We start from the raw sequence: 15264 nt of genomic DNA, 5'->3' as shown, positions 1-15264 counted from the left end.
AAAATGTAAATTCCTCCAACTCTTATTAATGGTACTAAACTCTGAAAATATATGCAGCATAACTACTCTTAGTATTGGTGACATTTTTAATTGAGCTTGCACGGGAAGGAGGGAAGACTCTTCTCAATACACTCATGACACCTTTTCTCGTAAGTGCTAAAATTCTACCAAGCAATGCAAAAGGTACAAAATCTACTTTCTTCCTTCACAGAATCCTGTCATGTTCATCTTGAAAAGTATTTTTCTAAATCTTCTTAATACTCACTTGGCAAATGCATTTCTTCTGTTAATCTCTTTTTGGGAAGAAGCAGAAGTCGTACTGAAACTTCTCCTAAAACCTACATGTCAAAGTTAAGGTCAAAAGAGGAAAAATAAATCATAAATTTGCAGTCCTCATTAAAAAGTATCTTTTATCATTTCTTCTATAGGTGTTCTATTCTATCAAATGTTTCTTTGGAAACAGAAAGCAAAGAAAGTTAAGTACATACAGAATATAATAGTGGTTTAGATTTTTTTTTGACAAATTTTTATCTTACCTTTCTCATCAAACTATGCATATGCAAAAATAAGATCATGACATTCCATTTGGAGGTTTTTATTATAAAATTTCTTGAAAACCAAATAAAACTAAATTAGACACCGATAAAGTTGAATCTTTTTATTCTCAAATATTATAATCTTGGTAAATCATATGAAAGAAAGGATAAAAATGGCTTTAAAAACACTATCTCCAAATATGCCATTTGTAAAATATTGAACAATAAATTTCAGAGTTTGGGGCGCCTGGGTGGCTCAGTTGGTTAAGCGACTGCCTTCGGCTCAGGTCATGATCCTGGAGTCCCGGGATCGAGTCCCGCATCAGGCTCCCTGCTCGGCAGGGAGTCTTCTTCTCCCTCTGACCCTCCTCCCTCTCATGCTCTCTGTCTCTCATTCTCTCTCTCGCAAATAAATAAAATCTTAAAAAAAAAAAAAATTTTTTTTAAATTAATTAATTAATTAATTTCAGAGTTTATGATTCTTGGCATCCCCAAATGACAGTTATTAAAAAAAAAAAAGATTTCATGAAAGGTACATTTTAAAAAGATGTCTTTAATATTTTTTTTTTAAGATTTTATTTATTTATTTGACAGAGAGAGGCACAGCGAGAGAGGGAACACAAGCAGGGGGAGTGGGAGAGGGAGAAGCAGGCTTCCCGCGGAGCAGGGAGCCCCATGCGGGGCTTGATCCCAGGACACTGGGATCATGACCTGAGCCGAAGGCAGACGCTTAACAACTGAGCCACCCAGGCGCCCCTTAAAAAGATGTCTTTAAAAAAGAGTAAGATTTCCAGTTCTGGAAAGTAATGGCAGACCAGATGTGCTGAATCCATCTCTTGATCAAAGCGAGTATAATTTTATACAACTATAATTAAAAATATATATATACTGTTGAGCTGATACAAAGGCACAATTTCAAAGAGATGTACCACAGGATTGCCACTAAATTCTAGAGAACTTTGGCTTCTGCCTTACCAGCTGCATAGGAGACAGGAAAGGACATAAAACCTGGGGCCTAACAAAAGGGGGACTCTAACACAAGACTCCTAGTTAAAATGCAGATCCCAACCAGCTCACCCTCAATGTAAGTTTAAATAAGAAACAGAATGAGGGGCGCCTGGGTGGCTCAGTCGTTAAGCGACTTAGTCACAGCAGACTTCTCAAAAAAGTGACAGAAGACGAAAATAATAAAATTATATTGTCAATGTACAGGGAGACAACATCTTTCAAACTCAAATTTTCACAAATTGTTAGGTTTACCCAGTAAAACTATCATTAGAAAAGACAAAAACTGAGAGACGCTTTCTAAAAGAAATTTCAAAAAATATACATGTGGTAGGGGCACCTGGGTGGCTCAGTCGTTAAGCGTCTGCCTTTGGCTCAGATCATGATCCCGGGGTCCTGGGATCAAGCCCCGCATAGGGCTACCTGCTCAGCAGGGAGTCTGCTTCTCCTTCTCACTCTCCCTCTGTGCTCACTTGTTCGCTCTCTCTCTCTTAAATAAAATCTTTAAAATATATATACAGACACACACACACACACACACACGTGGTAGGAACAGAATGATCCCAAGTTAAAGTTCTGAAGATTAAGGACTAAAGACACTTGTAAATATGTGAGCAAATTAAATACTGGTTATGAATTATATTTTAAAAAACTATTATAATAATGCGAAATCTGTGGGGGAAATAAAATAGAAACTGAATAACTCAGTTTCTAAGGATTTTCTATCACTTGGGAAAGAGTACACCTGATGATCAACGTTAGACTTTGCTAAGTATGTATGTTAAAGTACCTACAGTAATTACTAAGAAGTATGTTCATAGAGTATAACTTTCATTCAAGTAGAGAATGGAATGAGAACAAGAGAGGGTAGGAATATAACTAGAATAAAGTCAAGAAAGAGAACCACAAGTATAAAAAACTGAAAAGTAGCAAACAAATAGCATAAATAAATCCAAATATATGAGTACTTACAATAAATGTAAATAGGTGAAACTCTCAGATTAAAAGGCAAACATTGTCAAACCATATTTTTTAAAGAAGTGAAATCCAACCATATTCTATTTATAAAATATTCCAAAAACATAAGGATATAGAAAAGGTACAAGACAACTGATAGAAAAATATGTATTAAGCAAATACTTGACCAAAAGAAAGCTGATATAAGGTAAAAGGAATTATTTAAAAAGCAATACCATTTACATTAACACCAAAAAATGAAATAGATTGGTATAAATCTATTAAGACATGTACAAAATCTATATGAGGAAAACTATAAAACTCTAATGAAAGAAATCAAATAAGATAGAGAGGTATTCCATGTTCATGGATAGGAAGACCCAATATTGTTAAGACGTTAGTTCTTCCCCATTTGATCTACACAATAAATGCAATCTCAATCAAAATCCCAACAAATTGTTTTGTAGATACTGACTATTTGGAAAGTTTGTCTGGAGAGGCAAAAAGCCCAGAATGACTAGCATAATATTGAGGGAGAAGATCAAGAAGACTGAAGAAACTTGAAGAATCACTATAAAGCTATAGTAGTTAAGAAAATGTGGTATTAGTGAAAGATAAATAGATCAATGGAACAGAACAGAGAGTCCAGAAATAGACCCACACAGATATAGTCAACTGATCTTTGACAAAAGAGCAGAGGCAATTCAATGGAGAAAGGATAGATTTTTTTTAACAAATAGTCCTAAAATATGCAAAAAAAAAAAAAAAATGAATCCAGACATAGACTTTACACCTTTCATAAAAATTAACTCCTTGGATCATTGATCTACAGGGAAAACACAAAACTATAAAACTCCTACAAAGATAACACAGGAGAAAATCAGGATGACCTTGAGTTCAATGATGACATTTCCAATACAACACCAAAAGCACAATTCATGAAAAAAAAACTGATACCCTGGACTTCACTAAAATTAAAGACTTCTGCTCTGTGACAGACCATTAAGACAATGAAAAGACAAGCCACAGACTACAGAAAATGTCTGCAAAACACATTCTGATAAAGGTCTAGCATTCAAAGTATACAAAAAACCCCTTAAAATTCAACAGTAAGAAAACAATTAACACAACTTTAAAAATGAGCAAAAGACCAGAATGAACAATTCACCAAAAATGGACAGATGGCAAATATGTGCAAAGATCTTCAACTTCTGTTATGAACTGAATTGTGCCCCTCATTCATATGCTAAAACCCTAACCCCTAGTGCCTCAGAATGTGATTGTATTTGGAGACAAGGCCTTTAAAGTGGCAATTAAGTTAAAATCAGATGAAATAGGTCAGCCCTAATCCAAGATGACTGGTGTCCTTAAAAGAAGAGATTAAGACACAGGCACATACAGAGGGAAAGACTTTGTTAAGACACGGGAAGAAGACCCCCATCTACAAGGCAAAGCAAGTGCCTTAGAAGAAACCAACCCTGCCAACACCTTGATCTTGGACTTTTAGCTTCCAGAATTTTGAGAAAGTAATTCCTTTGTTTAAGCCACACCATCTCTGGTACTTTGTTATGCTAGCCCTAGGAAACTAATACGACATCATAAATCATCAGGGAATTTCACATGGAAACAACAATGAGATACTACTACACACCTATTACAATGGCAAAAATCCACAGGCCATAAAATTAATCTCAACAAATATTTAAGGACTAGTTATACAAATCACTCTTACACAGATGGTTATCCTATGGAAAAAAATGTAATTAGACCCTCACTGTATACAAAATCACTTCCGGGTGAATTGATAAATATGAAAAGCAAAAATACAAAACAAAACGTTTAGAAAGCAATATAGGAAAATGTCTGTGTGAGGTTTGTTTTAGGAAAAGATTTCCTAAGATAAAACATGGAAAACATAATGGTTTGCTATTTTTTTTTTTAAGATTTTATTTATTTATTTCTCAGAGAGTGAGTGAGAGTGCACGCATGGCAGGCAGAAGGAGAAGCAGGCTCCCCGCTGAGCTAGGAACCTGATGCAGGACTTGATCCCAGGATCCTGGGATCATGACCTGAGTCGAAGGCAGACGTTTAACCAACTGAGCCACCCAGGTGTCCCAGTGGTTTGCTATTCTGATTACTTAATATTTTTAAATATCTGCTTATCAAAAGACATCAAACAGGTGGTGGGGGCGGGGGAGGCAAAAGACAAGTTGAAAACCAGGCAGGCAAGACATTCACAACACACAAGACTGGCAAAGTATTAGTGTCCAAAATATATTCAGAAACCTACAAATTAATAAGACAAACCAAAAGAAAAATGGGCAAGAGACTTGAACAGGTACGTCATAAAAGAGAAAATGCATATGGCCCATCAAGAAGAAAAAAATGAGGCTCAACCTCATTTATAATCTGAAAAATGCAAATTAAAACCACGAGATACCATTTAAATCCATCAGATGGGCAAAGACTTCTCAATCAAACAGGACTAGTGTGAGATAAGGGGCTGCAGAGGCTCTCACTCACTGCTCATGGGCATGTGCACTGCAAACAGTCTGCCATTACCTAGGAAGGCTGAAGGTCTAGATGGCCCATGCCTCGCAACCCTAGAGAAACTTTGGTAAATGTGTGCAATAGTCTAGTTTGTAGTAGTAAAAAAATATAACACAAATACCCATCAAGTATAGGATGAATAATATATTTTAATGGAACACTAACAAAATAGCCAACAACAATTAAATATATATACATTTTATAATATGTATTATTTATTAATATATCTATACAGGGGTGATAAAGATTTTTTTTAAAAATCAAGGGAATAATTAACATAACATTCAAGACTCATAATCTGAGGACAAGGTATATGAGAATATAAAAAATTTTTGATGAATAAAAGCAAAGGACCAATTATTAGGAACATAAAACAGTGTAAACCTACCAGGATAAGAATGATTCTGTTTATTCGAAGAAATTTCTGAAAGAGTATCCAGGGAATCTGTTATCCTGTGAATAAAACAAACCTCATTAGCAAACCTCATGAGAAGAAGTAGCAGGTCTTCAGAATTAAGACTGGCTCTTAACTGAGGTTTTCACACCAGTGATTATTTCTTATTTCACCTATTCAACAAACATTTATTGAGCATCTATTAGGAGCCAGGAATGAACTTCAAGCTAGCACCGAAGACGGGCACTAACAAAAACAGAAGAGATCCTTGTTATCTAAGGATGAGTAATGCAAAAAAAATCAACTTAAAGTAAATTCACTTAAAAGAGAGACCTGACTTTATTTCTTTGGAACTTTATCTTCCAAGAGGAAACTAAAAAATCTGAAAATAAATTTGTTTTATGTTAAATTTAACAAATGTTCGATCAGAATTATAAAAACATCACATTCTTAAATTGAAAAAAAAAGATACTGACTCAGTCTGTGTATGCATGTAATTTTCTGATAAAATTGCATGGCTAAATACAATCCAACATCTTTTACTTTATATTTGACTCTCAGCACAACTATAGTGGTAACTTTCCTGACAGGTCTGTCTGTATTTTTTAATATTCAAATCATTCTTCATTGTTAAAAAGCCAATCCTCACAGTCTCATTTTCTTTCAGTTGTTTACTGACCTGACCCACAGAGCATTCATTCTGTCACCCACTTCCTGCAGGACACTTGGTCACCACCCAGAAATCCTGCAACTCTCGCAATATCTGCAATTCCATCTTGCACTTCATGTGCATCGTTTTTACATGATATACACACTACGGCAATCAGTGAGAGACTGATGAACGCAAAGAATAGGACTTGATGAAGAGGACAGATAATTAGGTGGTGATGGGTAGTTGAGAACTTAATTCTGAAAGTGATCAGTTCATTAATAGTAAGTACCTAATCGTGAGAACTAAGAATAAGAAAATTAATACTGTGCTGATGAAGACCACCTAGGCAAAAAACAGGTAAGTAGGTAGAGAGATAAGATTAGATCTAGTCAGTAAGTCTTCTTGGAATTTCTGCAAAGAAATATTGGATGATTTATATATTCATAGAAAAAAAGGTATGAACTCAGTGAAAGCTGGTGATAGTAGAAAGCTATCCAAGCAAAGGAAATAACATTTGCACAGATTCTCATAAAGAAGGCACATTTTTTTTTTCCTTAATGGAAAGGAGGGGAAAAAAGACAACTACAATCTGGGAGGAATGGGATTGTGATTGGTCACTACTTTATTAAGACTGTCCTCAAGCAGTCCTTAGTTTAAAATTCTTTCTTCTCGAAGATCAGTGGTGTCTTTCAAGAGCTCTAAAGCTGGTTTAAATTAGAAATTCCTCAAAATCAGGGACCATGTCTGTTTTATTTGCTTATAGAATGCCTAGCACAGCACAAAGTGCTAAAAGACACTTAATAGTATTTGATGATGATGAATGAGACAATCAGAAGATGACAGGAAGACAGCTGGATTGAGACAGCAGTTCATTTAGACAAAGCCCTGTATCTTCTAAGAAGAGGGGGGTGCTTTTAAATAAATCACCTTAAAGAAGACCAGATAGAAGGCAAGGGGGAAAAAAAAAGGTAAAAACCATGTGTTCCATAAACAAAGCAAGAAAAAGAACATGAAACCATGAGAAAGAAAGTGGCTTCATAATATAAAAGGGGGAAAAGCTGTTACAGCATAAAAAAATACTGCACTAGATTTGGTCAGTATTTACCGTGTCTAAAATATGCCAAACTATGTCCTCTGGGTAATCAAACATAAAATGAAGAACTCCAGTCCTCACGACTAAGAGACAAATAAAACTCGTAAGAGACTATAGCAATGTGTTAATGAAGATTTGTCCAAAGCAATAAGAGAACCCAGAAGACTGGGGACTCCAGCATGCATTTTACCCTCAATCAATCATCGATAACACATCGGTCCTAAAGAAAGTCAGCAACCCTCTTTTAATCATTACAGGGTACCGGTTAAGAACATAACTTCAACTACCTGGGTTCAAATCCCCACCTGCGAGCTGTTCACACTTGCATAACTCACTTAACTTCCCTGTGCCTTACTTTCCCCCTCTGTGAAATAGGGACAGGACCTGACCCAGAGGGAGCTTCCAAGGTGTGAACAGTGCATGCAGCGCTATTAACTGCTGACACACAGAAGTGCCATGCGTTGGCTACGGCTTTTTCTTTATTTATAAAATGCCTATCACAAAACAGCAAACTGTCTAAAAGCAAGGGCTTAGGAGAAACAACAAAATAACAAATCTGGGTTGAGTCCAGCTCCATCATTAACTAGTGTAAGACAGATCAAAATATGCCACTCCAAAACATGCCACTCTGGCAGGAGGATTATTTTGAGCTAAAGACATTTGAGAATCAACAAATGCAGGAAGAGGCTTTCTCTGAACTCTCCTTATCTGCCTAAAACAGGTGCTCCCAAAAAAGAACTCTTCTGTCCTATATCCCCTCCCCAGCAGTTTCATCAAGCAGGGAACTCCGACTCTTCTCATAGGTGAGGAGCTGGGAGGTTAACACCACATCACAAACTATCTTATCTCCCACCCAGTTAGCTTTCCTAAAAACCATGTGCCCTCCCACAAGTGGCCTTTTTCTCCCTCCCTTTCTCCTACTAAGTTGGTCTACAAAAACTCCAATCTCACCACTTATATGGGTATTCACTTCTTTCTGTGATGCCCAGGTGCATGCAAATTTAAATGTAATAAATTTGTATGCCTTTTCTCCTGTTAATCTATCTGCTGTCAATTTAATTCACAGACAACACCCCCCCCCAACCCCCTCATCAGCTACTGACCCTAAGCGGGCAGAGGAAAATTTTTTGCTCCCCTATGATAACTATATGACTTTAGCTAAGTCACTTTATCTCTTGAAACTTTTCTTCGCTGGCAAAATGGAACAACTATAATAACTTACAACTCACTGGGTTTGAGGGGGATTAATGAAATATGCATCTAAAGTACACTGTACAGAGCCCACCATTTACTAAATGCTCAATAAATGTTTGTCATAATTATTGTTATTTTCCAGCTTACCTGACCCAATACTTATTAGGATCAAATGAAACAACATTCAATTGAAGATACTTCATAAACTGCAAAGCATTACATATGTTCAATACTGTCACAAATAATGAGAAAAAAAGTATATCAATTACATCAAAGAAGAAGGAAATTAATACAAAAATTATGTGAAATTATTAAGAAAAACAAAGTGAGGTGGAAGACAGATCTAAAAAAAACTCTAAAATCTGCCAGGAGGCAGTCACACAGCCTAGGTAGAAGGGAACTAGATGGGGCTCTGGGATGTGATGGCAGATCCGTTCTCATGAACGTGATTACACCATACATCTTCTTTCCTAAATATTAGCATCCTGTTTCCCCGGCACGGAAGAGCACACCAAGCCAATTTCTCTCAGCACGTAAGTCATTTCACATAATGGTACCTGGGATTTCATGAGAACTTGTTTCTGCTCAACTTGTTTTTTTTAAAGCTAGAGTGAGCTGGTCCAGAAGTGTACCATCTTCAGGAGAAACACCGAGGAGGTACATTATATATAAATCCTTAAAGCTTCACTTCCCCCGAAGATCTACTGCCTATCTATTTTTGAAAACTAAAGAAATCAGAGGAAAAAGCCATTTTGGTTCCATTAGGTTTGGAGGAGAATGAATGGGGTGCCTGCTGGCAGGAAATTTAATGTAGTTAGGATGTGACTGAAGCAATCAGAGAGCATTTTTACTTTTGTTTGCATGACAGATTAAGCTTGCTGCTCTCACTGTTCTTAGCAGCAAACGCCACTTCTAATAGCCTACACATACTCATAGGGTTTGCAAATGAGGAATAAAGGACGGTTTTAAAATTGCAAATCCTCAGCAAAGCAAATTTAGCTTTCCATGAGCCTTCTCTCTGAAGAAGGTGGTGGGTTAACCCCTTGAAAGAAGATATGAGCTGAAGTCAGTGCGTGTCTTTAATATAAAATGAGGAACTCTAACTATAAACCACTGCAAATTCCAAAAGGCCTTGTGAAAAAACATAAATTTCCTTTTTCTCACCTTTGTACCCTGGATGGGGGAGCAAATATTCCATATCTTGGAGAACAACTAAAATACTGCACACCTCCAACTGAACCATCATTCTTGCCATGGGGTTTCTCAAGCTCTATACCGTACCAATATCCTAGAACAAGAATATTGGATTTTGAAAGCATCCGCATTTTACCCAAAATGGTTATGCTATTATACAAACCCAGAACCCGAATGGCTTAACATTTTCACAAAATGACCAAAATGATGGAAGAGCATCATGATCGTTGAGCTTTCAAATGATAAAATTTGAAAATTTGAAAAAATGAACAGGAAAAACATTTTACAAGCACAATTACAGAGTTGTACATTAAAGGAGAGAGATAAAATACACAAATTTGGCACAAACTAGCTATTATGCAAGTAGTATTATGACCACAGTATATCTACAAGCTATAATGAAAAAGAAACTGCCCTTGACTCAGTGATACAGCGCATTTCAGTGGGAGAAGCACAACACAATACTGAGCCATATGGATCATAAAGTGCATGTGCAATCTTTTCCTTTCACTCTCCCAACATTTCAACATCACAAACTGTCCTTAAATAATTAAGGAAGGACAAAAGTAATATGGAAAATATGATTAGACTTCATTTTGAAGTCTTTGACTTCATTTGACTCTTCTTTTTCTGTTTCCCCACCCAGGATAAAAAGAAAAATCATAATACTTAACCTTAGTGAAAAGATTTAGATTAGCTAGTAGGAAGAATTTTCTAAAAGGCTTATTTTAAGTATGTAAAAGGGCCCACTCTGAGTAAAATAACAGGACTTCTTTTCTAGAGGGCCAAAACTAAAGCAGTGAGGTTGCTTTTAGTGTGGTGAGAATTAGGTAGATGGACATATACTCCTAGTCTAAGTGTATACATACATACTCCTGGAATAAGGATTCTCAAATGGAGGGTACCTCAAGACCAGTTAAAAGTGTCTAATGAGCCACTCATTTTTATTTAAAAGGAGAATACAGTAGTAATTGCATCTGGTCTCTTACAATCAGTATCAAATAAAAAGTAAGAATACAGACGTTGAGAAACTTACTGCAAATTCCAAATTCCAAAATACAAAAATACTGTTTCTTTCAGATGACTAATTCAAAGAGTCTATATAACCTCAAAAATGGCAACCTAGAAGTTCTTCAGTCTTTTCCTCTTATGTTCAAAAAGATGACCCTTGAGCCCATTTCTCAGTACTTTTGCACCGAAAAGACTAATGCATGACCACAGTCCTCTATACTTAAAGAGCATACAAGTACAGAGTAACATAAACAAACTTACTTCTCAGCCATACTAATGCTCTGGAAACAGGTCATCACATTTCCGAATGTCATTAACCAAGGTCATCTGGTTGCCATTTTTATTTCTGAGTGCCACAGTTAACAATGTTCAATGTTACAATGTACCATATAATGGCAACACGTTTACCATATGACTCTTGAAAAAGTGTAACATCCCACAGAAAGACATGACAAGTGTGAACAATTGTGACTACACCTTGTCTGGTAGTGGTGAGGTACATATGGCTTCCCACTTAAATGGTAATTTTTTTTCCGATAAGAAGGCTAACGAGGCTAAAAATGACGTCCTTCAGGTCTAGATCTTATAATCTAAAAAGCTTCAATGAATCAGCGCTGTTCTCGAGAACTGACTGATCTCAATTTTGGTGCCACATGACATGCATGCTAGTAGTTTCTAAAAGGACAGAATGACTTTAACAGAAGGGTTTCCAACTTTACGTTTGCTTATGACTACCCCAATTTCTGGACGCTTAACCTTAGGAATTTAAAAATTAAAAGTCGGGCGCCTGGGTGGCTCAGTTGGTTAAGCGACTGCCTTCGGCTCAGGTCATGATCCTGGAGTCCCGGGATCGAGTCCCACATCGGGCTCCCTGCTCAGCAGGGGGTCTGCTTCTCCCTCTGACCCTCTTCCCTCTCGTGCTCTCATTCTCTCTCTCAAATAAATAAATAAATAAAATCTTTTAAAAAAATTAAAATTAAAATTAAAATTAAAAGTCAACCTAAAACAATGAATTGCATCCAGTGAACCAAAACCACTCTAACCTTGTTTAATATAGAAAAAGGGAACTCAAAAGACATGGAGATTGTGAAAAATAACCCACCTTTGGGGTCTTAAAAGTTTTTATTTGAGAACTATATTAAGACCATCCTAACTCATCTCAATTACTACCTGGAGACCTGTGAGGGACATGAATTATACAACACACAGCCCATCTCAAATCAATTAGCTGGATTGTGATTATAAGTGGTATAATGAAACAAGACTGTGCTGGGAGACAATTCTCCGTGGCTCGCTCATGTTTCTGCATGTCTTATGAACAGAGGCACCGTGTTTCCATGGATGTCTGCACAGAGGACAGCCTTGGAGGACAGAGACAGGGTGTGGGCCGCATGCCCCACCCAAAATACAGGCATGCGTCTTGTCTAGTGTACAGGTTCAGATTCCTTACGCTGAGGGCTCTTCTCCTGTAGCATAAACCACTGGGTGTGCAGGTGTCACCTCCCCCCCACCCCAGTAACTGGGGCTCAGGAAGCAAGTGCAAGAAAATGCTGACCCTTGGGGCGCCTGGGTGGCTCAGTCGTTAAGCATCTGCCTTCGACTCAGGTCATGATCCCAGGGTCCTGGAATCGAGCCCCGCATCGGGCTCCCTGCTCGGCAGGAAGCCTGCTTCTCCCTCTCCCACTCCCCCTGCTTGTGTTCCCTCTCTTGCTGTGTCTCTCTCTCTGTCAAATAAATAAAATCTTTAAAAAAAAAAAAAGAAAATGCTGACCCTCTGCTTCTGCTGCTGCTGGGACTCCAGAAGTCCTGTCCTTGAATCAGGAGCCTAACGTCTTCCATTAGCATCTATGAAACTGTGGCAATCTAACTTGTCAGCTTACACACGTAGGGTAAAATCTCAGGTCCTTCACAGTTCTTGACAGAAGGCTACAAATTTAAAATCAATGTTCTGGGTAACCTTTTCCTAGAATGCTGCAACGCCGCCATGTGTCAAAACAGCGTACTGCCACTTAAAATACACAAACATGGTTTCATTCACCTGGCTTCTATATTTGAAATTAAAATCACTGAAAATGCAAAAGAAAGCTAATCTTTACTTTTGGAAACACAGTATTAAGTCTAGATTGGAATAAATATGTAAATACACAAACATGTATTTTTAAGGTCCCAGGGTGCACAGAAACTTTTTCATTTTCCCTCGAATCTGTCTCTTGGCTTTTCTTTCCAAGCCACTCAGATAAAAGCGATATGCTGTGAACTCATTTTTAGAATATCCTTAGCAATTTACCCAAAGGATACAAAAATACTGATTCGAAGGGGTACATGCACCCTGCTGTTTATAGCAGCATTATCAACAATAGCCAAATTATGGAAAGAGCCCAAATGTCTATCAGCTGATGCATGGATAAATAAGATGTGGTATATATCCCCTGGAATATTACTCAGCTATCAAAAAGAATGAAATCTTGCCATTTGCAACGACATGGATGGAGCTAGAGTGTATTATGCTAAGCGAAATAAGTCAGACAGAGAAAGACAAATATAATATGATTTCACTCGTATGTAGAATTTAAGAAACAAAACAGATGAATATAGGGGAAGGGAAGGAAAAAAAGGATGCACCATGAGACTGCGTGAGAGACTCTTAACTATAGAGAACAAACTGAGGGTTGCTGGAGGGGGTAGGTGGAGGATAGGGTGGATGGGGGAGGAGGATTAAAGGAGGACACTTGTGATGAGCACTGGGTGTTACATGTAAGGGATGAATCACTGAAGTCTACACCTAACACCAATTTTACCGGTTATATGTCAACTAGAATTTAAATAAAAACTTGAAATTAAAAAAAAAAGAATAACCTTAGCAAAAATCTAATCCTGATATTTTCTCTCTGTTATTGAGCACGCTTGGCAATCAGTGAGCATGAAGTTGGAGAAGGGCCACGAATTTTAACATTAGACAATTTACAATACAAGTGAGATTTCGCGGACGACAGTCAACCCGAGTCCAGTCAGTGTTTCCATCACTGCTTGGCTTCGCTGGTGCCATAGATAACTAACATCCACAAGAACTGTTCATCAGGAATTCCCTACATGTAAAATTTTAAACCTTTCGTATTCTGAAGCGCTCAAGCAGAGCCAAGAATATCCAGATGAGTTACCTGGAGCAAAGTTTGTTGTCCCGAAGAACTTAACGGTGCCGATTCTCTGGCCTACCACCAGCACTCTATCTCCGAGGTGGGGCTCTCCTGCACAGCGGCTGTTATTTGCTACAGATGCTCCTGAGGAATTCAAACCTGTTTAATTGGTTGGTGGGGAAAGGGGAAGGGGCAGGAAAAGAGAAGGGAAAATAGCAAAGGGGAAGAAAAAAAAAAAAAAAACAACCTCAAAAAGTGTATTAGCCAAAAAATCACCACGTGTTCTAACCAGTCTAGCTAGTTGAGAGATCTCAATGTATGACACCCTTCATGATATGCGTCACCTACAGCTGTGGTTCTCACATGTGAGGCCAAGACATTCAAGGAACGTGTGAAGGGTTTCCTGAAAAAATTATTGCCACGAGAACCTGACGCACACGGTTCCTGGTAAAGCATCAGTTCTACCCAGACTGCCCGGGGTGCACTTACTCCCACAGAGGCCAGCACCCTTTTTCCGCAAAGGGCCAGTGAGTGAGTACGTGAGGCACTGCAGGCCGCGCCGTCTGTCGTGACTACTCGGCTCCACTAACCCCAGCACAAAAGCAAACCGGCCTGGCGTGCTCCAGAAAACTTCACAGAAATAGATGGCACGTCGGGTTCAGCCCATGGGCTGTACTGTACCAATCAATCCCTGTTCCGCTAAAATGCTAGAATCAGAGCTGTTCATTGGGACTCAGTGTGAATTATATATACAGGAATGTGATCTGAATGTGAAAATTGCTCTGTTTCCAATGAGCTCAAACTGATTTCCTTATTAGGAACCAAACCAGTCCCCCTCACCTTGATTCAAACCTAATCCTTGAAATGCCCACTATCAAACATCCTAGAGAAATGCTGTCTGGAAAGCTGTTCAATTATAACACAAAGTGGGCCCTTGAGGCTTCTCCCATCAGTCCATAAACAGACTTGAACAGCTATCATCTGGGAAGGCCTACAGAAGCCTCTGTGAGGACAGGGGACAGAGGATAAGTCACACAGCCAACGGGAGAGAAACTAAAGCCATGGCAACAAATGAGGAACATAAACCCAGAGAGAAGGCAGGGGTGGAAAAAGCGCTATGCTAAAAAATCCTAGGTCCTCATAATAACTAATATTTCCAATGCACTTCAGAGTTTACAAAGTGCTTTCCATAGAATTACAACTATAGATAAGACACAAACTCAGGAATTAACTAAGACATGGTGTTCACAGGTAGTCGATGGCACACCCGGATGAGAGCCCGGGGCTCTATGACCACAAGTCCTCAGGCGGGTCCCCAGGCTGTGTAATGGACCAAGGACAGCATGTTCGATCATGGGATACAACGATGCTGAGAACACACACCTCCTCCCCTACCTCTGCCATTCCCCTAATCTGTTCTTTCTGCTCCTCTTTATCCTCACTTCCCAATATGTCCACATCCCTCAAATGCAAATCTATGGAGAAAGTGAAATACCTACTCACTCTAGAAAAGTGTCCTAGGGAAATGTCTCTGAGGTCCCAAA

At 38.3% G+C, this 15264-nt stretch overlaps 1 protein-coding gene across 2 annotated transcripts in view; it reads right to left on the bottom strand.

Moving 5' to 3' along the window:
- CLIP4 (CAP-Gly domain containing linker protein family member 4) overlaps positions 1 to 15264 on the bottom strand; it is a 77835-nt gene that overhangs the window by 17422 nt on the left and 45149 nt on the right. For both annotated transcript variants that reach the window (XM_044918827.1, XM_021697599.2), the window contains exons 12-15: positions 13745 to 13879; positions 9546 to 9669; positions 5437 to 5501; positions 266 to 338 (exon numbers count right to left, since the gene is read on the bottom strand). In XM_044918827.1, coding sequence (XP_044774762.1) covers positions 266 to 338; positions 5437 to 5501; positions 9546 to 9669; positions 13745 to 13879 — 397 coding nt within the window. The remainder of the gene's footprint in view (positions 1 to 265; positions 339 to 5436; positions 5502 to 9545; positions 9670 to 13744; positions 13880 to 15264) is intronic.

Source organism: Neomonachus schauinslandi, chromosome 10 (genome assembly GCF_002201575.2).
Source record: "Neomonachus schauinslandi chromosome 10, ASM220157v2, whole genome shotgun sequence".
Taxonomy (NCBI): domain Eukaryota; kingdom Metazoa; phylum Chordata; class Mammalia; order Carnivora; family Phocidae; genus Neomonachus; species Neomonachus schauinslandi.
The sequence above is the reverse complement of the archived record's forward strand: the minus strand, read 5'-3'. Positions and strand labels throughout refer to the sequence as shown.